A 26,160-nucleotide genomic window follows, 5' to 3' on the forward strand; every position below is an offset into this window, starting at 1 on the left:
TGGAAAGATCAACACCAGTGCTTTGACAGTATGACTTTCAGACAGCTGCGCACAGTGACACAGAGGGGGAGCTGGTTGAGTGAAGTCAGACCAGCATCACCTTGAACTAACTATGGAACTTGGACAAATTACTTATACTCAGAGCCTCAGATGACATTGATTGCAAAATGAGCATAATTCTTCCTACCATCCTGGATCACTGAGAGGACGTACTGAGGTGACACTTTCTAGCAAATGTCTCACGGAACTGTTGAACAAATGCTCGTTCACGCCTTCTCCACTCGGAGCACAGAACGTTCACTGGGCTGCTCCCAGTACACACGTAAGAGACAGGCCACTGCTGTGACACGCTGGCGCCGTGAGATAAATACCTTTAGCTTCTTCAGTTCAAGTTGGTGGTGTTGTAAAGAACGTTCACATTCATTCTTACTTTCTTTGAGGGCTGCATTTTCTTGCTCCAGCTCTCTCTGCAAATTGAGAAAAGCACGTGTAAGAAGAAAAGGGCTTTCCCCTATTTCCCCCAGGGGCACAGTCCTACAGACACGGAGCCTTTTAAAATGCATCGCACCCTTTGTGTCACCGCAGGGGCGGGAGAGAATGGGGCAGGGGTCAGAAAGAGCCAGTGGACACAGGCCTCACAAGAAGAAACATGGCACCGGACTCAGAAGATGTGGAACGGGGAAGGGGACCAGAGAGCGGGAGGGGCCCCGAGGGAGGAACAAGAACACTGTGGAGACTTGGTGGGAAGAGGCTGAAGGGGCTGCACAGGAAGTGCCAGCAAGTCCCTGCACAGCCCAGAAGAAAAGGAAAGCCATCTGTTTGGGGTCTTACTAACAGCAGCCTTTTCACAGCCATTCTCATGAGCAGGTGCCTTGTTGGAAAGATAAAAACTGCTCCAAAAAGTGGTTCCCTCGTTTGGGGGGGGGGGGGCGGGGCTGGGCCTCTCGCCGGCAAAGACTTGGCAGCCCCGCCCTGTGGGAAGCTGGCCCTCACAGGCCGGGCCTCTCTCCTCTCCTCGCTCACCACCTCCCGCTCCAGGGCCGCAAGCTGCGCCTCGAGCGTGCGCACACGCTCCAGGCACTGCCGCTCCAGAGACGACACCCGGGCGCAGCGCTGCTCTCCCGGTTTGCGGCGGCCTACGGCGGGGGGGGCAACGGTTAGCCATGGGGACGCCGAGGACCCCATTCTCCTCAGTGAGCCAAAGATGGGTGACCAGTAGAAACAACTCTCGTTCCTGATCTCTGGCCTAGGACCGGTGGCGGTCCCCACCTGCAGCCCCGCCTCTTGCCGCTGGCCCGTTCAGAAGCCAAAGTCTGGGACTGGTCTCTCTGTGCTGGGGGGACACCTTAGGGCATCGGCCAGTCCCAAGACACAGCCCTCCTTCCCCTAGTTGGTGCTGCTTTCTACGGCTGAGGCTTTTCCCGGGGAGGCAGTGTAGATCTCCTTCAGTTTATGATGGGGTTGCAACCCGATAATCCCATTGTAAATTGAAAATACGAAGTCAAAACAAGCAACATGGCTTAGCCTAGCCTACTTTAAATGCTCAGAACAGGGGCGTCTGGCTGGCTCAGTCAGCGGTGCATGTGACTCTTGATCTCAGGGTTGAGAGTCTGAACCCCACATTGGGTGGAGAGATTATTAAAATCTTTTAAAACAAAATCTTTAAAAAAATTTTTTTTAATTAATTTATTTGACAGAGAGAGACAAAGTGAGAGAGGGAACACAAGCAGGGGGAGTGGGAGAGGGAAAGGCAGGCTTCCCGCAGAGCAGAGAGCCCAATGTGGGACTCGATCCCAGGACCCTGGGATCATGACCTGAGCCGAAGGCAGACGCTTAACGACTGAGCCACCCAGGCGTCCCAAAAAGTTTTTTTAAAAATTGCTCAGAACACTTACATTAGCCTACAGCTGGGCAAAGCTTATTTTATACTGAAGTGTTGAATATCTCATGTAATTTATTGAATGCTGCGCTCGAAGTGAGAAACAGAAAGGCTATATAGGTACAGATCAATTGTTTACCCTGTGATCACATGGCCGCCTGGGAGATGGGGCTCCCTGCCACTGCTGCTCATTGAGGGAGAGTACTGTACTGCCAATCCTTAGCCCAGGAGAAGCTCAAACTTCAAAATTTGAAGTACAGTTTCTACCACAGGCATATTGATTTTGCATCTCATAAAGCTGAAAAATCACTAAGTTGAACCATCATAAATCAGGGACCATCTATATAATACAGTGATGATGAACAAGGGCTTTGACGTAAGAAAGGTGAGGGTTTTGCCATTTATTAGCTGGGAGACCATGACCACTGGGTTACTGACCCAGTTTTTCCCAACCAGCTTCCTCTAGAGAATGAGGCTAATTGCACATGCCTCTTAGGTCTGTAGCAAGGACTAAGTGAAACACGGGCAGAATACTTTAGCACAGTGACTGGAACAGCAAGCATACACTAAATACTGTTTATTTCTCTAGATTCTAACTCAGCACCCCACCTGGGACCGCGACAGCTGGCCAAGCCCTTGCCATGTTCTCCCCAGAGCTGGGACCTGTTCTCCACAGCCCTGGCTGCAAGCCACCACCTCTAACAGTCCCAGAACGAGGCTGGGCCCTACGGCCAGCCATCAGATGGGCATTTGCCAGGCTCCACCTCTTTGGGTAACTCGGATCCTCTAGCAGGTCCTGACTCCCTCTACCCGAAGCTGCCCACTCATATCCAGCTCCACAGCTGTATCTAAGGTCAGCTCCAGAGACCCCACCGGAGTGAGTCTGGGGCAGCTGCAAAGGCGTAAAGGGCAAGCATCAGGGGCCCAGAACCACTTACGAGCTCCTGAATCTGAGCTTCCTGAGCTGCCATGACATCACCACTGTGCTTCAGCTTCTCCTCAGACGCTTGCAAACTCAGCTCGAGTTCTTTCACCTGAGGGGGAAAGAGAATCCTTCTTTCATTCAAAAGAAGCTGAAGAGTGGTAACATATGGCTTTAAAAATCAAATCCATTTAAACTGTAAAACAGGTACATTACAGAAAAGTTTTAAATTAGAAAAAAGACACCTATACATCTACCATTATACATGCCACCATTCTAACATCTTTTCCTCTGGTGTATTTTTATGACTTTTTTTTTTTTTTTTTTTTTTTTACAACTTTGTATACAATTCTAGGAAAACTTTGTATTTTTTCCTCCTCACTCAAGGTTCCTTCTGTGTTCCCGTGGGGGTCTTCAGAACTTAGACTGTTTCCTTCAAGGACACCTCACAATTTACTGAACCACTGGCTCCTGCGCCGGCGCATCAGTGGTTTCCCCACTCTCCCACCTGAGGCCATGCAGCAGTTAACATCTTCACCCAACATTCTGTGACCTGGCTTGAGCCACTTCCTTAGGATAGATTCCCAGAAGTGGGATGACTGCTCATGACACAAACTTGCACTCATTCCACAGGCATCAACCCTCACTGACTTTGCATGAGGCCGTGTGGCTGGCCCTGTGGACAGGACCCCACCCTGTCTGCCCAGCTGGATGTGGCTCTCCAACAGGGCGTTTTTATCCGGTTCGAGCCACCTTTGCCAATTTCCCTGCTAAAGTCCTCTTGTTTGCTGAATGAGGTCTGACCCCAAGGAAGCTTACTATTAAAACCTAAACACAAGGAAGGTTGCAGCTTTGTCAAGAAGAAGTAGGTACCCAACGAGAGGAGGACACTTTTGGGTCTCACGGATCCTCTTACATATTCACATGGAAGACTGAGCTGAAGCAACTCCCAGAAAGCAGTGTATTTCTACAGAGGAGAACAGTAATGTTACTTGTCCAGGATCACAAATTTTATCAGTGGTAGAGCCAGAACTGAAACCTAGTTTTTTAAACTCCTGGGTACAGAAAGTAGCTATCCAAGTCTCAACTTAAGAGGCAGAGCTCAAGAAAGATTCAGATCCTCCAGAGGTTAAGCAGAGACTTATCATATGACCTGGCAATTCCACTCCTAGGTATAAACCCAAGAGAAATCAAAGTGAAAGCTCACACAAAAACCTTGTTCATAGCACTACACTCATGTTTGTTTTTCACAACAGTCCATGGACAAATGAAGGGATAAACAAAACGTGGTACAGACATATAAAGGAATGAAAGCCTTTTTTAAAAAAAAAAGCTTATTCAGCCCTGGGGCACCTGACTGGCTCAGTGGTAGAGTATGTGACTCATGATCTCGGGGTTGTGAGTTCAAGCCCCATGTGTGGCGTGGAGTTTACTTAAAATTAAAAAAAAAAAAAAAAAAAAAGGCTTATTCAGCCTTAAAAAGGAATGAAATTTGGACACAGGCTACAACATGAATGAACCTTGAAGACATATGTCAAGTGAAATCAGTATGATTCCACTAATATGAGGTTCCTAGAGTAGTCAGATTTATATGGACAGAAAGTAGAATGATGGTTGTCAGGGGCTGGGGGTGGGAGAGAATGGGAAATTAGTATTTAATGGGGACAGAATTTCAGTTTGAAAAGATGAAAACGTTCTGGAGATGATGGTGGTGATGGTTGCACGACAGTGTGAATGGGCTTCATGCCACTGAATTGTTCCCTAGAAATGGCCAAAATGGTCACTTTTATGTCATGTATATTTTATCGCAACAAAAAGATAGATATTCAGAAACAGAAATGAATTCTAATAAAAGAAACCAAGCTGTACTGAGAAATAGAGAGCTTTAAGCATATTTATCAGGAAATAAGATTTTAAAAATGAGCTATGCATTTGCTATGGTCTGAATGTTTGTGTCCCCCATATTCATGTGGAAATCCTAATGCCCGATGTGATGGTAACAGGAGGTGGGGCCTTTGGGAGGTGCTTAGGTCGTGAGGGTGGAGTCGTCATGACAGGGTTAGTGTCCTTATGAAAGAGGCCCCCCAGAGATCTCTTACCCCCTTCCACCACTTCACACTCATTAAACTGGCAAACAAACAAACAAATGGCTGGACAAGGCAGCAGTGCAGATGCAGAAACCCACCAGGGGCAGCCCCTGCAGGAACGTTCTTGTCCTACTTAAGTCACATTAGGTCGTATGCATTCTCTGTCCTCAAGGTGACAGGGACAAGGCTATTCGGTGCAGTGTAGCCTGTGGTGACAAGGGGGGCGGCCAGCTGGATGTCCAGCATCTGGTAAATAACCACAATGTGGAGCAGTAAACACAACGACGTGGACATGGACAGAGTGGAGCGGGTGAAGGGGACGGTGTGTGTGAACTATATCGCTTACGTAAATTCACACACATGCACACAAAACGAGGCCGTCCATTTTAAGGTAAGCCCACAACACAGGGATCTGTAACAACCCCATCAAAACGGTTTCCTGTGGGAGGGGAGGGAGCGAGGATAGAAGAGAATAAGCAAGAGAACAATGTTGTGTGGAACAATGCTGGCGCTGGAGCAAGAATGAAGACGACGACTAAGACAGCCATGTGTGTAAGAGCCGATACAGTCCCTTCAAAAGAAAACCTCTGAGCCCAGGGGATTCTCCCTCAACGATGTCGTCCAACCAGGCTACCACCCAGACACAGGAATCCCTGGGAGTGAGGTCAGTACCCGAGTCTCCAGGATGTCAGTGGCCTTGGCCTGGCTGCTTCTGGCTGCCATGAGCTGCTGTCTGGTAGCCTCCAAATTCTGCTCAGCAACAGTTTTCTGTAAGTTGAAAGAAGAGTAAAAGAAAACAGTCATTTTTCCATTGAATAAATACTTATTAATGTCTACCACATATTGTGATTTGCGTGAGGCACAGGGGACACAAGTGCATTAAAGATAACAGCTGAGATAAAATTCATATATCATGAAGTACACACAGATAAATCTGACACACTCCTTTGACCTTGAGGCTGAGGCAAAAGACTAACAAAAAAACAGAGTGCAATTAGTGCCCACAAAGATGCCTAGAGCAGGCCACTCACTGCCTTAGGAAAACCGGGTGGCTTCCTAATACACAGGTGGCCAGAGGTGTGGGGGGTACCCAGGCAGAGTGATGATCAGAGGAGTCGTGAAACAGCCTGGGACACTTGGAGAGCTACGACTTGCAAAAAGCTAAAGTAATAGTGGATTCAGGTCAACAAATAAGACCAGAGAGTCAGGCAAAGGGGCAGATCATGGGAAGCCTTTTATGCTGCCGAAAAGAGTTTGAATTTAATTCTGTAGGCAATATTTTTTAAAGTGGGGTTGTCCACACACTGGTGTTAGACTAACTTGGTGAGGTCTTACACTGGGCCTACTGAAAACGGGATTTCTTGGGGCAGGAATATACACTCTAAACAGACTCCCCAAGTACCTCCTATGCACACTAAGCTTTATAATAATGATGATGGCACAATACTAAGGATCATAATATTAATAGCTGAAATATACAGAGACCCTACTATGTTTCAGAGTTTCATTCTAACACTTCACATATTGTAACTCCTTGAATTCTAACAATTCTATTGTTTGGTACAATTATCCACCCTATTTCACGAGGAGAAAACAAACACAAACAGATTAAGTTACTTGCTCTGTCACCAAGTAGTAAGTAGAAGATGCGAGATACAAACCTAGGCAGTCTGATTCTAGAAATCAATTTACACCCCAGAAACCATGCTCTACACACTGTAGACTGCAGGGGAGCTGGGGAAGAAGGTTAAGGGAGCAAGGCGGCCAGGAATACCAGCTCGGCAGTGGGCGCAGAAGACCACCTCAGGGGTGAAAGAGGAGACTGCTGCTGGGTAGGCCGGTCTGGAGACCTCTGCTCTGGACTAGGCTCGAGTTGCTGGAAGCCCAGAAATACAACAGGGGCAGTGGAGATGGAGGTGTTGAGTTGAAACGAAGACAGTGAGGATCTAATCTAGGCCCATGGTCTTGGCTTTGTCACCTCTGTCACGGTGAGGTCAGTCACTGGGATACAAAGAGGGGGAGGAGCAGAATATGGGCAGACGATGGGCTCAGGCCTGACGACAAAGCAAGTTCACCTACACCACTGGGGAAAAGGCCAGTCTGCGCAACAGCCTCGCTCAGCGAAGGAGGTCCCCTCACTGCCGAAGGCTATTCCTGCTCACGCCACAGGCAGACAGTAACGATATTCCTTGGCCACTGGAAAGTGCAAAAGGGTGGAAGAGAGCAGGGCGGTAAGATAAGACAGCCCGAGTGGCATAAATTACCAGTTGGGGTTCACTGGTGATTAGGATGCTGTTTGTTCATAGGCATCTCTGAACGAAGGTCTCCCTTTGCTGAGGAAAACACGGTACACACAGGTGACAGGTGGCTGTTTTTGCCATAAGCAGGACAATCTGAAGTTGGAGGGAGCGCTCTTCTCTCCCAGCTGCTTGTGGACCTTCTGGCTCTGCAGCTCTAGGACTGTATGAAATCTCCAGTGTCCCCACTCCCTCCCCAGCAGTGGCTGTCCAAAGAGAGCTAGTTACCTCTTTCAGCAGTTCCTGCACATGTTCTTCTCCTGATAAGTCCTGCTCTAGTTTCTTCTCCAAGGATGAGACCTTCTCCTGCAAATGGGTGATGAGTTCTTCCTTCTCTTGAGTCTCAGCAGTGGCCTGCAAGTGAAAGCAGAGATTATATTACACTATAACCCCTTTCTCCCTCCCACTTTGTCTCCTCTTGGACCATCACGTTTCCCTGAAATTCTGTTCTCAACTGCCTCTCAGAAGAACACACAGCTAAGAAATCTTCCTTGAAAAGGGACACAGAAGATGCCAGACCGGAACCCAGCACGACCCAGGCATCAGTTCAGACCTAGTGTACCAAGAGACAATTGCTCAGTCAACTTAAGCAACTGATGATGTGGGAAAGAACAAGGCTATGACCTCAGTGGAATGCAGCCAGGACCCTGAGAAGATGCTCTTCTTTAAGACAGTTGGTTTGTACTGTCATGATCTACTACCTTCTACTCTCACCAAGCACACATTTAATTCTATTAGTCCATCCAACAGGACCTACATCCTTAGCCCAGGTGCCAAACTTGGCAGAGGTAATCCCACTCAAGAAGGACCCCACAAGCGCTACAAATGACCAACAGAATGATGTTGCTGGAAATGTGGGGCTGGATGAAGCAGTAATGATGCCAACGTAGCTGACTTAAGGGCTAAGAGAGAACTTCTAAAACACAGGATCACATTCATCCCGGCTCCCAGCATAGCGACCAGGGCAGAGCCACTGCGCACCTCACACCCTGGCCCCAAACAAACAGCTATCTACTTGATCTCAGTCCATCTCTTTAGCAATGATGGCAGTGGTGGTGGAGGCGGCTTGGAACTTGGCTCCTCTATTACCAATCTTCAAATGCTGCTTAATGTCAAAGCAGAGGATCCAGGAAGCTTTGATTACACAAGTTCTTAGATCCCCAGTGGTCCTTGCATACAATGAAGATGCCCATTCTCTCCAAAAAAAAGTTTGTATAGGGGCACCTGGGTGACTCAGACGGTTAAGTGTCTGCCTTCAGCTCGGGTCATGATACGGGGCTCCTGGGATGAAGGCCCGCACTGGGCTCCCTGCTCCACGGGGGGGTCTGCTTGTCCCTCTTGTCCCTCTTCCTCTGCCCCTCCCCCAGCTTGTGATCTCTTGCTCTTTCAAAAAAAAAAAAAAGTTCCTATAGCAGCAACATCTTACTGTGAAGACCTGTACCTCCTCACAAGCACTCTACTTCCTTACTTTATGCTTCTTTTGATCTCAAGCTACTTTCATGTTCAGCTTGGAGCCCAGCCAATCTCTCCTCAGAATAAAATGTAGCAACTTGGGTTTAGGATTTTAAGAGGAAGCACTTGCCATCCTAAATTTTCACAGGGGGTGCCTGGGTGGCTCAGTCGGTTAAGTGTCTGACTTCGGCTCAGGTCATGATCCCAGGGTCCTGGGATCGAGCCCCGCATCGGGCCCCTCACTCCCCACTGTCCCTCACCCTCTGCCCCTCCCCCTGCTCATGTTCTCTCTCTCAAATAAAATCTTTAAACAAAAAATTCTTACAGGGGTTAGAGTATAGGTAGCAGAGGGTTCCAGAGATTGAACTCTAGATTCAAGTTTCCATAATTCAGTAAACTTTTATCAAGTCTATACTGTGTGTAGTCTTCTGAGGATACAACCACACATAGTTCCTGACCCACAGAAGCAAAGTGGCTGGTGGTAAAGACACATATACACACAATTAATTATAAAATAATAGTCATGCTGCAAGAGAGGGACATACAAGGTGCTATATCAGAGTCAGGAGGGATTAACTGTTTAGGGAAATCAGATCAGGCCTCCTGACGAGGCAAGTCCAGGGAGAAGGGGGTTGGGGCAGAACGAGCCTGGGTACAGTGCAGCACATGCAAAGAGGTGAGGGCCAAGTTCAGCATGACTAGGAAACTGGGAGAAGAGGTAAAGACAACTCCCAAGTCTGTAACTCAGATGGCTGGTGAAATGGTAACATGATACAAAACAGAGAACACAGAGGGAGAGAGAGTTTGATAGGAAAGAAAAACAGTTTGGCCATGATGACCAATCATGGTGGGTCTCTCACTAATAATGCGATAATCATAATGGTAGCTAGAGTAAGCAGAGCATATGAGGAAGCACTTCTTATGCTCCCTAGTCCTTCACTGCGTCCATTTAGAAAGAAACTGAAGCTTAAGAACTAGCCCAAAGGCACATACCAGTGATAAATTAAAGATGCAAGCTCAGGTCTTCTGGAGCCAAAGCCTGTACTCATTCTACTACACATCAATGTGAACTTGAGAGATACAGATGACTCCACATTGAAAACCAAAGTTTTGGTGTTAGGCAAAGTCAGGGACAGAAAAAGAATCAGTCACCAATTTCTATTTAGTCTTCTTGTACACCATATCCCACATGGAGCCCCCCTTTCCACTCTGGGTGCTTTACTTCTAGCCCCCAACACCTTATCTGCTACAGCTAACATTATCCTTAATGGTGAAAAAGCTTTTCCACTAAGATCAGGTGCAAGGCAAGGATGTCCCCTCTCATCAATCCTTTCCAACACTGTATTAGAAATCCTTGCTAATGTAGTAAGACAAGAAAAGGAAATACAAGTACATAGATTGAGAAGGAAAAAAAGGTTGGGGGCATCTGGCTGGCTCAGTTGGAGGAGCGTGTGACTCTTGATCTTGGGGTTGTGAGTTCAAGCCCCACACTGGGTGTAGAGATTACTTAAAAATAAAATCTTTAAAAAAAAAATTGCACTTTTTCAACTTTTCTGGATAACGCCTAGTTCTTTCCCATAGTAGTTGGAATAATTCACACCGTCCCATTAGCCACATATAAGAGCTTGCTTGGCTTGTTCTGCTTCCTTTGCCAACATGGTATATTATCAGACATTTATTTTTTGCCAGTCTAATGAGTATGAAATATTATCTCAACATGATTTTAATTTGCTTTTTCTAGATTACTACGAAGTAACACTATCTTTTCATGTTTACTGGACATTATTGTTCTTCTGCGAAGTACTCATCCATCTCTTTTGCCCCTTTTTCTATTGCTCCTTGATTTTCTTTTTCTCCTTGATTATAGGAGTTCTTTATATAATCTCCTGGCTGCCACGCTCCCTTGTCAGTATATATTGGGTTACAAATGTCTTCTCCCAGTTTTTGCCTTGTCTTCACACCCTTTACGGTCTCTTCTGATGAAAATATGCTCTTATTTTTAGTACAGTTGAATTTATTATTTTCCTTTAAGTTCACATTTTTGCTTTTTTATTTTTATTTACTTTTAAAAAAAAATGGTTCCCCTTTCAGTGGGATTTCCATTTTATTTATTTGTTTTTTTAAAAATAATTTCTATACCCATCATGGGGTTTGAACTCTACAATCCCCAGATCAAGAGTCACATGTTCTACTGGCTGAGCCAGCCAGGTGCCCCCACTTTTGCTTTTACAAAAAATCAGAAACACCCCAAAGTTGATGGTCAATAGGATGGATAAATTTTGGTAACTTCATACTGTAGAGTTGAGAAAAGAACAAATTATAGCTCCATGATCCATATGCATGATTTTTAGGAATACAATGTTGAGCACCAAAAGCAAGTTTTAGAAGAATACCTACAGCCCAACTTACATAATTTTTTTTTTAAGATTTTATTTATTTATTTGACAGAGAGAGAGACAGCGAGAGAGGGAACACAAGCAGGGGGAGTGGGAGAGGGAGAAGCAGGCTTCCTGCCGAGCAGGGAGCCCGATGCGGGGCTCGATCCCAGGACCCTGGGATCATGACCTGAGCCGAAGGCAGTCGCTTAACCAACTGAGCCACCCAGGCGCCCCCCAACTTATATAATTTTTAACAAGCGTGAGAAACAACAGAAAATACATACTGTTTAGGGATAAAATAACAGCAAAATTATAAAGCAAAAAAAAAAAAAAAAAAAAGGAAATGGAACAGTTTCTAGATTCCCTGCAAAAGAAAAAGAAATGGAATGAAACAGTGAATGGCACATGGGGAACCTCAAAGATAAACATATTATTCTTTTTAACCTGGCGTTTAGCCACATAGAGGTTCACTGCCTTGTTATACTCTCTACCTAACTTATTAATAAATGTTACATCTATTCAATAATGATAAGGACAACAAAAAAACTGACTCCAAACTCATGACCTTTGTGATAAAACTGTCCTTCTGCTGGTGCTCTTAGCCCAATGACGGACACTATCAGCCACTCAGTTGGTTAATTCAGAAATCATCACCAAAACTTCCTTTTTTCTTGCTCCTCCTACATCCATTACATTAGCAAGTGGGTCAGTCTCCTCACTATTTCATAAATCTGTCTACTCCCCCACTGTCTTCACCACCACTCTTGTCAAAGCCACCACCTTATGCCTGGACAGGTACAAGAGCTTCCTAACCAGACACCCATTCAACGTTTCCTCCTCAAGCAATCCATCCTTCTCTCATTAGTGTGTCCTCTCTTCCAGTTCCCTGAATGTGCTTATCCTTCTACTGCCTCAAGGTTTCTGCATTTATAGTTCATACTGTCCCCTGTTCCTTGCTTAAAATTCTCTCCCACTGCCCCTCCCCCTCCACAGCTCAACTGTTACTTCCTCAAGGGAAGTGTTCTCTGACTCCAGGGCTAGATCTGATCTGATGCCATTAAAGGATCCCACAATATCCTGTACTTTTCCTTCACAGCACACATCACGGTTTGCAATTATATATTTATGTGATTACTGATTGATATGACTTCCCCTCTAGACTGGAAGTTCCACAAAGGCAAGGGCGGTATCTGTTTTTGCTCACCACAGTATTTCTAACACCTGGCACAGAGCACTGAGCCTGGCACACAGGAAGGCTCCGATCATATTTTTAGAATGAATGAAGGAACTTATTAGTATAACCAGTCTAGAAAATTACTTTTTCTCATTATGAAATGGTTCGATGGTTCTAATTGATATCAAAGGGTTCCTTGAATCCCAAAATTTTGTGTATGTTATCTCCCCCACCCCTATGTATTCTGTGCCCTTCTGCTTTCTCTGCCTCCTGCTGTACTACCCATCTTTGAAATTCCAGTTTCTCCAGGAAGAGTTCCTTGACTCCTGTGCTGGAAATGCACACACTCCCTATGGCGTATCTTTTCCATTATGAAATGTATTTCACTTGTTTGGGACTTGTTGAGAATTTGTTTTCTTACTGTCACAGGAGGTTTGAGTTCTATAATGAAACTGTAAGCCTCTGAGAAAACACTCTTGAATGTCTAGATCTTCAGTTCACTGAGGGTAGAGATCTTGTATCACAGTCATTCATGTATGTGAGATCTATTTACTGGGTGACCCTTGTTGGGAGGTAACACAGTCCAGGAGGACAAGCATGAGTTCTGGAGTAAGACTTGGGTTAGGGGGCGCCTGGGTGGCTCAGTCGTTAAGCATCTGTCTTCAGCTCAGGATCGAGCCCCACATCAGGCTCCCTGCTTGGTGGGAAGCCTGCTTCTCCCTCTCCCACTCCCCCTGCTTGTGTTCCCTCTCTTGCTGTGTCTCTCTCTGTCAAATAAATAAAATCTTAAAAAAAAAAAAAAAAAAGACTTGGGTTAGAATCCAGCTTTGTCACTCACTGCTGAACTCTGAATGAGGTATATAACTTCTCTTAGTTTCCATCTGGGCATCTGTAGATATGCTAAAACCTAGAGGGAAGGAGTATACAGACTTCTTTTCATACAAATCTTACTCTACTATAATGATGCTGTTAAGTCTCTGCTATGCTTGAGATTAGCAGTTCTCAAGGGATGAGGGTAGAGTTGGTCATACCACCCGCCAGCAGGTGTTTTTCATATGCTGGGAAGGGCGGGACTGTCAATGCCTGAAGGATGCTACTGGAACTAAGAACCCAGGGTCCAGGAAAGCTAAAGTCCTGCAATGCGAGGGACAATTACACAACTGTTGTATTCAAAATGGTGAGAAGAAACATACCACCGAGAAACACTAGTCTACAGTCAATAATATTTTTTATTCTTCTTTATAGTCTCAAAACTTAGCACAGGCCTATAATAGGAGGGCAATAAATGCATGTTGGCTAAATGAACGAATGAATTATAAGGATTATCATTTGGAACAAACCGGATTTGGCCACATCAACCATGACTATTACATTTTCTTATGCCCAAGGTCCACCATGTAGCACTTAAGACACAAATTTGTGCAGATCAAATGGTGCGTTTTGAGACTTCCTGCCAGGACAATACTGACCTCTTCTGTTCAGCGGTGTGGCCACTTCCATGAGAATGCAGCCTGGCTAGATCAGGAACAAGGGCCACACAGACTACATGAGAAACAGAAGTTTCAGCACCCACCCTAAGACAGAAAATTCTGATGGATTTAGTTTCTACCCCATTGATGAATCCTAGCAACCTGGATCCACCCCTAGCACTCTACTCACCTTCTGCAAATCCATGGAAAGCTGCTGAATGAACGCTTGGAGCCCTTGTTCCTTTTGCTCCAGGGCTGAGACCTTATTTTCTGCACCTGTTTTTGAAGCTGTCACATGATCTCTTCATTGAAAGAAAGCAGACAACAAACACATTTGGAAATCTCATCTAAGAGACACTCTTCTACAGGAAAAATACATATGGTTCTTTATATGTCAGGGCTGCAAATGTCAGGCATGTGGAAATTATCAGTGGAGAAGACTCCTTGGCTCTTTCTGAAGTAGAAGCCCAAAGAGAAAAATTCCACCCAGGTTTAAGCAAAAAATCGTGATCTGCACGAGTGGTTACTCAACAGCTTAGAAACAAAAACATATCTGAATCACTTGGCAGGCTTGGAAGCTGAGCTTAGGCAAGTGAAGGGGAGGGAGGATGTTGGGTGTAGAGGGTCTCGAGCCCCGGGCAGGTTAAGGATAGTCTAGAAACCTCTGCCAGAACTGAGATCAGAAAAGTGTTGCAAAGAGCAGTGGGGAAAAGCAGGCAAGCTATAGCCAGGGCTACACTAACACCGCTTCCCATGGGCCCCACAGACCAAGCAAGAACCTCTGCTCTTCCAGCGCTGAGCAGTGTCTCTGCAATTCTTCTAGCTTCTGGCTCAAGTCTGATGACATCTGACTGGAGGTCATCAACTCCTCCCGGGTGTGACTAAGTTCTCTGGTTCGTGCCTCCAACTCTTGCTCCATTTTCCCCAGACTTTCTTCTTTTTTTAAAAGCTGATACAAAGATAGAAAGTTTCACTGGGCCACTACTAAGAAATATTACTGAGACCTATTTTTAAAAATATGGACCAACAAGCCAAACTTTCATAACAATTTTGTGAGCTTATAAGGGGCCCAGTAGTAGAAAAGGAAAAGGAAGCACATTCAAACAGAACTTTCCCGCTTTGGTAAGTTGAAAAACATACATATGTGATTAATATCAGAGACTACTAGGGTATGTTCATCAGCAGTTAGAGAATGATGACTAGTAAAATCAGAGTAATTAATGATCTATACAGCATGTAGCTATGAAAACAAAAATGCGTACCATGTGCTTTACTTTACTTAGTTCCTGTTGCTGGAACCCCTCTAATTCATCCATTTCATCCCTCCTTTGGAAAAGATTCAAACTCTGGTTCTTCATATCCTGTAACTGAGCTGTCAGAAACCTCTTCTCCTATTTGGAGAAAGAAGACATCATCTCAGGCAATGAAGACACCACAAATCCATATTATGTAAGCAGAACACTTTTTAAAAAAATCTACACAAAGTTTTTATTTTTATTCAGAATTCTTTTTTTTTTTTTTTAAGATTTTATTTTTAAGTAATCTCTCCCTGCAACGTGGGGCTTGAACTCACGACCCTGGGATCAAGGGCTGCTCGCTCCACTGACTGAGCCAGCCAGGTGCCCCCAGCAGATTTCTTAATAAAGGAAAATCTGTAAAAAACTCTCTTGTCAGCAGACAATAATAAATGACAGGAAGCTTTACGGTGATATGACCAATACAGCATTATCAAACTCTCTTTAAGTTAAAAATAAGTGTGTTTTAAATGATACAGGTGTGAATAAGGGGAATAAGAGCAACAATTACTTGACACTTTAAAGTTCTTAAGTTTGATTAGAAATTGCAGATATTCATTTTACATGTCTATTCTCAGTGACATACTGAACTGGATGAACAACAGGAATAACTGGAGTAAAACTGAATACCCTGAAAAAATTAGATGCATTTAAGTAGAACTGATGTCAGTTACCAATTTCAGCTAGGAAGTCAACAAAAATTAGACATGACTGGTGTCAGCAGGTTACAATTTACTAAATGACAGCTTCCCAAGATAGATTCTCTTCAGGACAAACCCTGCTGCTACAGTTTCCAATTCCTGACTGAAAAGAAATCAAAACAGTCTAAAAATAACATTTCCAAAAATTACAGTGGCTTCAAAGACCTACATAGATGTCTCATTGCTCTTTTGGGTCTAAAATATTTCCCAGTACCTCTTTGGGAAGGGGAGTGGGGGTGGGGATCGCCTTAGTACACCGAAGTAGGTTCAGTCCTGTATGTATCCTTTACCATAAGTTTAAAAGATAAAAAATAGTTCAATGAGAATTTCAACTACTACAATCTTAAAAGTTTCTTTTAAGAAAAGAAAACTTTAACCTAACCAATACCTCCATATTAAAGAAGACCATCATTAACACCATGTCCAGATTTTTTAAGCACAAATTTCTCTGGGAGATAGCTTGACTTTCCTGTAATTCTTTCCTTACATATATATGTTCAAGCATTCTTTAATAAACTGGTAATCAGATTTCTACAGAATACACACAGAGAACTGGTTTAACTTGGAGTTTTATCCCCAGAATGTAGCAACGATAAAACTCATCTGCTTAATAAAATGAGCAGTATATATATATATATATATATATATATATTAGAAATGAGTTATTTTATTTCATTTTTACTTATTTTTTTAAGATTTTATTTATGTTTTGACAGAGGGAGATACAGTGAGAGAAGGAACACAAGCAGGGGGAGTGGGAGAGGGTGAAGCAGGCTCCCTGCTGAGCAGGAAGCCTGATGTGGGGCTCGATCCCAGGACCCTGGGATCATGACCTGAGCCAAAGGCAGACGCTTAATGGCTGAGCCACCCAGGCGCCCCTTATTTCATTTTTAAAAAGATTTTATTTATTTATTCATGAGAGACAGAAAGAGAAAGAGAGGCAGGGAGACCAATGTGGGACTCGATCCCAGGACCCTGGGATCTCAACCTGAGCCGAAGGGAGACGCTTAACCGACTGAGCCACCCAGGCGCCCAAACAGTAAATATATTTTGCAACTGAATATATCAATCTAAGAAATAATTTTTCTACCATGAAGAGTAATTTATGAGTATTCAATGAAAACAAAAAATGAATTAGGTAGCAGCATATAATTTGGGCTGAGGGAGCTGACTTTTAAATTAAAATGTTTTTCTAACTATAGGCCTGAAATTTCATCTTCCTGTTCATGTCTGGGCGCCAGGAATACATTACATTAAGCACCTACACAGTGTTACACAAGCTATGGTGCTAGAGTAATCAATTTTCCTCGTCTGTGTTTAGCCAAGAAGTGCTCTTATCTGCTCAAAGCTGAGCCTTGAAAAATGCCCTCCTTCCCCATTGCCTCCTCTAAAAGTGCCACAGTGCCAATTAGGGCCCCAGCAGGAAACAGATGGGAGTCTTTTTTGAGAAGAGTTTAATAAAGGGACTTTTCAAAGCTGTGGGTGGGTAAGAAAGGACAAAGCTAATGTGCTAGTAACAGCTGGGTGGGAAGGGGCAAAGGGATGTAGAGAAACCCAGGAATATCCAACGAAAGCTGTGACCTTTGGCCATGGGATACAACTAACCTGAAGGGATCCCACATGGAGAAGGCTGGAGGAATAAATCCCGACCACACTCTTCTTCCACCCACAGTTCCTTTGGAGTTCCCCACTGGCAGAACCCAGTTGGAAACCAGAGGGCAAAGAGCCCAGCTGATGCAGTGTCCATCAGCCCCCAGGGACACAGAGAAAGGTAACAGAGGGGTGGAGAGGATATTGGGAGGGGCAAACAAAAGATATCCAGCATGCCCCTCAAGAAAGGGGACTGCATGAGCTTTTCAAGTTAGTGTCGCATCAACTAGCACCCTAAGTCTAAGAGGTGGTAGAGTGATCTGTACACTGGGTACCAGAAAAGCCATTTTCCAAGCCCTGAGGAGAGGCCGACATTCATACTGAGATAAAAATAAAAGATGAACTAACCTTTTCAAGCTGATCCATTTTTTCTGACCATTCCTAAAACAAAACAACAAAAAAGTACAGTTTCCAGGGAAGAGTATCAATAACATAAGGTTTTCAGAAAACAAAACAACCTAACTCCCCCTGCAAAGCAAGCAAGCAACCAACCAAAACAGCAAATAAAAAACCCCATAAAGTTGGCTTAGTATTAAGAGAACCAAGAGTCCTAAAAGGAGAAGAAAATGAATTTTATAAAAAATTCTAGAACACAAATATAAACCTGCAGATTTTTACTAAGGAGAGCACCCAACAAAGCTGTAATGTGGTGTTCTGATGCAGCTTTTCACCTTATTCCTGAGTGTTTTTCCATGAATACTATTATTATCTCTTGGGAGTGGGTAGCTGGGACCAGCTGAGTTAGTAACTCTATAATTGATATTTAGAAATTAATTTAATGAAGGTTAAGAGGGACAGTCTTCATCAGCCCCCGATAATTATTTTCCTTCTTATCTTGAGTTTACCAATATGCTTTTTGCCATCTGGTATAAGTTAAAGGAAAAAGGATGATGCCCCTTATTCACAAATCACAGAACAGGAGGAAAAATAACCATCGGTACAAAAAGCCATATTCCAAGTGCCTACAATTTTAAGGCAATCTGAATCCACCAATTTTAGATGATATCTTCGTTTATATACATTTATACCATAGTTATCCACTAAGTACTGGTGAGTAATGTCTTTTTCTGGCTAGCAAATGTCCTAATACTCACTTTAAAATACTCACTTTACCCATCCACCCACCTACCTACTGTAGATGAATTATATATTTTCTTAAGTAAAACAAAATAAATTGACCCTGTCTTACTTAATAAATCAAGATTATCACTATAATAGCTTGATGGTTTTCTTAAATTTAAAATGCCATCGAACAAAATATACTTCATAATTATTGTAATAGCACTATTTTCCTTTCTTATTCATTCAGCATCTGTCAAAGGATGGCTCTAGTGAGATTACGGGGGTTCCTTTCTGTCCAACGCACTGGGTTGAGGAGACACTAGGGAACAGAGATTGTAAGAACTATGCACATCGTATAAGCTGGCTAGCTTGACAGGATTCTCCACTCTAAGAGGAAATCTAAGAGGCAAATGTTTGGGGCCTAGGCCCTGAGACAGGTTTTTAGAGGACAGAGACCACTTTCCTTCTCTTGGGATACGCCACCAGATTAGGACACATGATTTCCCTTCTCCCTGTTACAAGGTTTCACAGAATGACAGAATGATATTCTCATATTCTGGATGCATTTCATGATTACAACTGTAAATTATATAAGCATTCCTTTTCTCCTAGGCTGTACATATTTTCTGCCAGGTTTATGTCATGATTTTTGAAATCATGTCACTAAGTGAAATCTTTCCACCAGTCTTGGGCGTCACATATAAAATACCTGGTCCTTTCTGGCTAATGCCAAAGCCAGTCCTTCTGCCATTTTGGCTCTGTTGGCTTGGAATGTCTCATTCTGCTCTTGAAATTTCCGCATGGAAGCTGTTAACAAAGAGGCTCTATTTGAGATATGGCAATATTTCAGAAACGGCATGACAAATAGCCCATGTGATTACTTTACAACTGTCACCTAACAAAAAAGATCAAGGTCACATAAGTGGATAATGAGACTGGGAAAAACCTGATCCATCTCAACTCTCCCAGAATCTTTTGGGCTTAGTAACAGACCACAGTTGTTTTTTTGCTTTCTCTTGTTCTGTTTTGGTAACAAGCAAGTACATACATTTAGGAAGATGCCAAAAGGTAACTTTTCCAATGGTACAATGATAGAACGTGAGTTAGGTAGGTTGCTAGAAGATGCTAATGCTGTTGCTAAGTGATGGTTACTACCACTTTATCAGAGTTAAAAATAAAAATCAAAACTAGGCAAAACAAAAAACATTTCTTTCACTTTGTTTTCCTTTAAATTTTTTTTTTTAGTATATATTATATCAACAGAAAATAACTTTCTACTTCTTTAGCATCTTTCTTGGACTGAATCCAAACGAGAACATATGCGTTAGGATAGACTAAATAAAATGTATGTTCTATTGTTGGAGGAGTGATGACAGCTAAAGATTTCCCCCCATTCTGAATGCAGCAGCATGAAGCCACAGCTAGAACCAGGCTCCTAATCTAGGTCTAAGGGCCAGGCACATGATTTTACTAAAAATCTAACGGCAGCCAATAAACTGGTCAACTGGATGAAGACAAACTGATACACATACTGACCTTCTCCTAAGAAGTATGCCCATAACACAACATAAATAGGAATTGTATGCTTATAAATACCAGACAAATGTTTTATCACCCTGATTTAAGAAGTACACTTACAAAGATGTGAGCTATGATGAAGGACAAACTTAACCATACACTATTGTTTCATTAAAAAAAACTAAACCCTGAAAAGATTGAAAAAAAGCAGGAAAAAAAATACGTACAATCCTGGTGTTTTTCTAATGCAATTTCAAGCTTCTCTTTTATCTTCTGCAAGTTTCGGACCTGTTCAGCATAGTCTTGGGTGAGGAGGGTGACGCACATACCAGGAATGGACAAACATCAGGAAAGGAAGTTAATTAAACAAAAAAATGAGTGAAAATGATGATGATTTTCTCAACCCGAAAACCACTGCTGTTAAGGAGAGCTAGGCAGCCAGCCTCCCATTAACAATGAACAACACAGGCAAACAGGTATAGTACAAACCATCCACGGTGTAAATGGTGAATACAAACAGGCAGATTTGTTTAGCCTGGATAGAGAGCAAGAACTGGGCCTAGTCTGGTCATCAGAAATGCCCTGCTCATTAATTTCAAACCTCAGTTTTCACTTCCCCTTCCAGTATTAGCAATAGGATAGGGCAAAGGGAATTCACTGAACAGCTCACAGTTCATGCAACTGAGTTAACAGTGGTTGGGGCAATAGCAAACACCTTACCACAGGATGGTCTTTACCATGAAAGTACTTAGTTCTCCAGAAAAGTCAGTTTCCTTTCTACGCAGGAACTGAGCTTCCTATGCCATATTAAAGGTGAAAGTCAGAATTAATTACCTGGGTGGCCAAAGAAGATAGTATGGTATAGGGGAAGAGTAGGTAGGCTTGGGCCAAATCCCAGCTCTGTCAGTCTGTAGCTGAGAGACCGACCGTAAGCAAATTATTGATTCTAGGTGTTAGTTTCTTTACTTAGCAAATGATGGTATTAATCGTAATGGCCTCCAATGCACTTAGTAAACTAAGTGTTTTATGTGTCCTAATTAAATAACAAACTAGGTGTTTTCTATGCCAGAAGCACCTGACACACTTCAGTAAGACGTTCAATAAGAGGTAGCTGCTGCTGTTGTTCATACGGAACCTGGAGGAAGACACCCGGGACATAACCGGGCTTTCTAAGTGTCTGTTCCCTGCCCTGTCCCTTCTCTAATTTCAGTCAAGCCAAAACGATTCTTCCATCTGTATTAGGGAAGGCACGTAGTATTTCACAGCTTTCTCCCCAACATTAAAAAAATGTAAAGTTATTTCACCTCTGTTCCTGATATTATTTACAAGTAGGTATAACAGGATTGTAACAATTGAATTTAAAGAAGACTGTAGTGAAGAGTATGGACTCTAGCAAGCAAATCTGGGTTTGGACCCCAGCTCCACCACCTACTCCTTGTGTGACCTTAACCTCGCTAAGCCTAGTAAGGCTATAGTGAGGACAAAAGGAGATAATGGACCAACTGGGAGCTGGGAGCCATACTACAGACCTTTGATAACCTCACAGACACAAATATTTCGCATATAATTTGGTGACTTTTGTAGTCTACTGCTTTCATTTCAATAAAATGTGCATAAGGCCAAGGGACAAAAAGAAACACAGAAGCCACTGACCACTTCACAGGATGAAACTTTCAAAATGTATCCACTGGCAGAAACCAAAATAAGAACTCACAACTCTATCACAAACATGCCCTGTTCAGGCAAAGGATATAATGGAAGTTGTGTAAATTGTAAACTACACACAAAAGACAGAGAGTTACAGCTTCTATACAGGTGCTGAATATCACTGGAAAGCAGTCTAAAGACCCAGAAGGACACTTAACACAGGTGATATGTAGCAAGTGGTAACGCAGCACCAAACCCTCTCTGGCGCTCGAGAGTCTGTCTGTTGGTCATTCCCTGTAAATAGTATCCCCTACCCTTCTCCACCTGAAAGCTATGCTAACAGGTGAAAGATCATCAAATCTAGTCTACATATATTTTTCATACCTTTTATATCCATGGCTAGAAACCTCAGGAGCAGAAAAACCTAGGGTTTTTTTTTTTAACTTTAAAACTCAGTTTTGAATTTATACTATTCAATATACTAACAAAAGGAGGGAACAAAAAGGGTACAAATTGCTCCATTTTGACTAAGAAATATGTCAATATATGTCAATATAACCATAAGGTTATCCTATATGGCTATGTGATATAGATAGAGGGTCAGCCAAGGCAAGGTTTCTTTGCTTGCTTTTTATGAATTCTTAGACATACCAGAAAGTCTGACTTCTAATTTCCGTATCTGTTCATTCCTTCTCAAAAGCTGGGATGAAAGATCTTCTCTGGAGCTGCTTCCATCGGAAGCCTGTTGAAATACAGACAAGAAGAGGTCACATTTATACATGGGTTTTCAGCAGTGTGAGACCCCAGTACTTAACTAGAAAACAACAACTCTTGTTTCAGGTTTCATTATACTTTAATTGTGATCACTGAAGAGCTTCTTAACATACCTGGGTCCTAGCTTCTCCACCTATAAAGTAGAAGCAACACTATCCCCTTCCACAATGTGGAGGAGGTAGGAGATGCTAAACAGACAAACTGTGTGTGTGTGTGTGTGTGTGTGTGTGTGTGTGTGTACACGGTATTAGAATAAGTGGTGGTAAACAAATCCATTATGACCATATCACACCAAGTACATTAATACAAAGAATGTATTTTCAGTGATAAAAAAGAAAATCACTTTATTTTTCCAAAGGAAAAGTCCTGGCAGAAAGAGGGGGGAAGGTTCTTAAACAAGGGGTCAAAGGCTGGAGAAGAACTGATCACTGAATTGACTGATAAAGTTTCAGTATCTTCATCTAAAATGCATCAAAGACTTAAGCAGATAATATGGATTCAATAATCAATATATTAATGAGACATCAATCTTCCCCAACAATCTATTTTATTTTAAAAAAAAATTTTAAAAGATTTTCTTTGAGAGAGAGTGAGAGTGAGAGAGCAGGGGGAGTGGGAGAGGGAGAAGTAGACTCCCTGCTGAGCAGAGAGCCTGATGCAGGGCTCAATCCCAGGACCCTGAGATCATGACCTGAGCTGAAGGCAGATGCTTAACTGACTGAGCCACCCAGGTATACCCCCAACAATCTATTTTAAAATGTTTGGATATTACTATTACTTTGGGCACTGCTTACTATTTCTAATAAGTAACTTACTTTATCTTTTTTCTTTGGATTATAAAATTTTTAAAAATACAGAACAGTAGGGAGAATGGTTTAATGAACGTTCTCCATCTACTTTAATAAATGCTGATGTTTTCTCCTATTTGCTTTATTATTTTACTGAAATACTATAAATAACAGACATCATGACATTTTGCCATAAATACTTGGATAAACATTTCCAAAATATAAGGTCATTTTCCTCTTTAGCCACAATACTGTTACCACACCTAACAAAATTTTATGTAGTATCTAGTCTTTAGTCATGTTTCCCCATCTTATACCCAAAATATCTTCAAAGGTGGTTGAAAAATTCACTTTAAATATTCATTTACGCATCTAGACACTTGCCCAGTCCAACAGTTATTGAGACTTGGTAAAGTTTATAGTTAGGAGGCAGTCTCTGGAGGTGGAAGACCTGGGTTGAAGACCCATCCTCACCACTTATAAAATGAGAACTTGGGCCAAGTAGTCACCTTCTCTGTGCATTGATTTCTTATGTAAACTATGACAACAAACATGATCAATTTCACAGAGCAGTGATGAGGATTAAATAAATCAACACTTGTCAAGTCCCTGAAACAGAGACCGGCACATAATTAGTTGTCACACATATCATCTATCATTAGTAGACGTTAGGATTATTACTGCTAGGGAGACACCCTCGTCTCAGCTGTGCTAAGCACTGGGAACAGGGGTGAAACAAAGAGTCCCCACCTAAAACAGCAGCAGAAGCAGCTACCATTATGAAATGCCTGTTAAGAGCCAGGCACTATGCGAAATGTTTTTTTCACCAGGCAGAAGAGGTAACATCACAGGCCTGCAACCAAAATCCTTAGCAAGGTCTGCTTGTAAAGCCTGCCCCGGGATGGCCTACAGGAACTTAGACTTTGAGAGGGTCCCCACCATTCCTGATAAGAACAGTTCACTGTATCTAATCTATTTGTGTACAAAAATATGGTTTATGCTGAACACCTGTTTTCCTTCTGGGAGTCTGGAATTTTGGTAAATGCTTGGCAGAGGGTGCCTATATGAAGAGCCTCCAATAAAATCCCTGGGCGCCGAGTCTCTAAGGAGCTTCCCTGGAAGACAACATTTTAGGTATGTTGTCACGACTCATTGCTGGGGGAATTAAGTATGTCCTATGTAACTCTACGGGGAGAGGACTTTTAGAAGCTTGCACGTGGTTTTCTCCAGGCTTTGCCTCATGCGCCTTTTCCTTTTGCTGATTATGCTTTGTATTCTTTCATAGCAGTGAGTAAAACCATGCTGAGTTCTGTGAGTCCTCTTAAATAATTGAATCTCAGGGTGAACCTTGGGGACCCCTGACACACATACTTTAATAAAGACAAGTACAGTTCCCATTTTACAGATGTGGAAACGAAGGCATAGAAAAGGAACTTGCCCCAAGTCACGTAATAATCATGAAGCTGGGAATCCAATCTAGGTCTGACTCCTTAACCTGGCCTGAGTTTCTAACTACTACTTTCTACTGCTTTTCATAAGCCTCCCAGTTTAGTGAGAGACAAACAAGCAAACCACCAATAATGCAGTGTAATAGGTGCTGTTACAGAGGCCATTAGGAGATTAGGGACCAAACTCGGCCAGGAGGGGTAAGTGGTAGAGGGGGTGACAAGGGCAGTTGGGGTCAAGAGGGCTTCTTGAAAGTAACATGTAAGTGGAGTCTTTTTTTTTTTTTTTTAATTTTTAACAAATATTTTATTTATTTATTTGACAGAGAGAGACACAGTGAGAGAGGGAACACAAGCAGGGGGAGTGGGAGAAGCAGGCTTCCCACAGAGCAGGGAGCCTGATGTGGGGCTCGATTCCAGGACCCTGGGATCATGACCTGAGCCGAAGGCAGTCACTTAATGACTGAGCCACCCAGGCGCCCCGTAAGTGGCGTCTTGCAGGAAGCACAAAGTCTGTCAGAGGAACTCAGGAGCAAAAGGAAGAGATGAGACATTTCAGAGAGAGGAGACAGCAAGTGCAAAAATCTGTGGGCATGAAGGAATGTTGCCCATTCTAGAAATGCAATAGGCTCAACGTGGATGGAGCACAGGGTCTAGGAAAGTAGAGGGAGATGAGGCTGGACAGGTAAGCTGTGCCAAGACCTATGTATGAGTTTGCACTTCATCTTGACTACTAGCAGGGAGTAAAGGGAGCAAGGCTGAGGCATTCAGAAGATGGAAAACCAAAATACTTGTTAACTGGACATCAAGAAATGGAGGGAAGAATCTAAAATGCTTCTAAAATTTCTTGCTGGTTACTTGGGAGATGGAGATACATATTTGGAGATGGGAGTTAACGCATTCAGTTTTGTTCATTTTAGAATTTGAGACACTAGAGGAAAAGCATCTGATAGGAGAAATATATGCACTGGGATATACAGGTGTGGAGACGGGGAGGGATGATCAGAACGTACAGGCAGTAAGTGCAAGCACACTGCTTTAGAAGTCTCAAAGGAAAATACTTCCTGAATTCAGGCCAGTATCTCTATCTGGAATACCTTCAAGATGAGAGACTTCATTTAGCATGTCATCGTGAAGGCAAAGCAGGTACTTCTGCCACAGAACTCAGCACCGAAACTATATCCTTCAGCCTGGGGATCAAATGTGCACTACATTTCCTGTCAAATACAGCAGCCAATGATTTAGATCAGGTAATCTTATTGTTCCATCCCAAAAACCTAATAGCTTCTGCCATGTAATCTGACCCAGGACAGGTAGTATAAGAAAGGAGGAAGAAGACTCATCTGACCCTGGAAACAACTCAACTGTCTATCATGAGGAAAAGGCAGAGATAAATTGTGACCTTGTCAAATGCTGGAATCTTATACAGCAGTAAAAACAAATGAATCACAGCTTCATGGAAGACAGATGCATTCTAGAAACATGGCGAGTTAAAAAAAAAAAAAGTAAGTTCAAGAAAACTATGGAGGGGCACCTGGGTGGCTCAGTTGGTTAAGCATCTGCTTTCAGCTCGGATCGTGATCCCAGAGTCCTGGGATCAAGTCCCACATCGGGCTCCTTGC

At 43.0% G+C, this 26,160-nt stretch overlaps 1 protein-coding gene across 5 annotated transcripts in view; it reads right to left on the reverse strand.

Moving 5' to 3' along the window:
* Nucleotides 1–26,160, reverse strand: part of GOLGA1 (golgin A1) — a 44,427-nt gene that overhangs the window by 15,231 nt on the left and 3,036 nt on the right. For all 5 annotated transcript variants that reach the window (XR_003610047.1, XM_028107718.1, XM_028107716.1 and 2 more), the window contains exons 4-14: nucleotides 22,183–22,273; nucleotides 20,112–20,186; nucleotides 19,076–19,173; nucleotides 17,653–17,685; nucleotides 14,921–15,049; nucleotides 14,438–14,607; nucleotides 13,849–13,960; nucleotides 7,414–7,539; nucleotides 5,561–5,656; nucleotides 2,818–2,913; nucleotides 372–467 (exon numbers count right to left, since the gene is read on the reverse strand). Coding sequence is in view for 4 of the 5 variants with exons in the window: in XM_028107718.1 (XP_027963519.1) it covers nucleotides 372–467; nucleotides 2,818–2,913; nucleotides 5,561–5,656; nucleotides 7,414–7,539; nucleotides 13,849–13,960; nucleotides 14,438–14,607; nucleotides 14,921–15,049; nucleotides 17,653–17,685; nucleotides 19,076–19,173; nucleotides 20,112–20,186; nucleotides 22,183–22,273 (1,122 nt within the window). In the remaining variant the exon portion in view is untranslated. The remainder of the gene's footprint in view (nucleotides 1–371; nucleotides 468–2,817; nucleotides 2,914–5,560; nucleotides 5,657–7,413; nucleotides 7,540–13,848; nucleotides 13,961–14,437; nucleotides 14,608–14,920; nucleotides 15,050–17,652; nucleotides 17,686–19,075; nucleotides 19,174–20,111; nucleotides 20,187–22,182; nucleotides 22,274–26,160) is intronic.

Source organism: Eumetopias jubatus, unplaced genomic scaffold (genome assembly GCF_037043125.1).
Source record: "Eumetopias jubatus isolate StellerSeaLion01/CBP00866 unplaced genomic scaffold, mEumJub1_p1.0 scaffold_15, whole genome shotgun sequence".
NCBI lineage: Eukaryota > Metazoa > Chordata > Mammalia > Carnivora > Otariidae > Eumetopias > Eumetopias jubatus.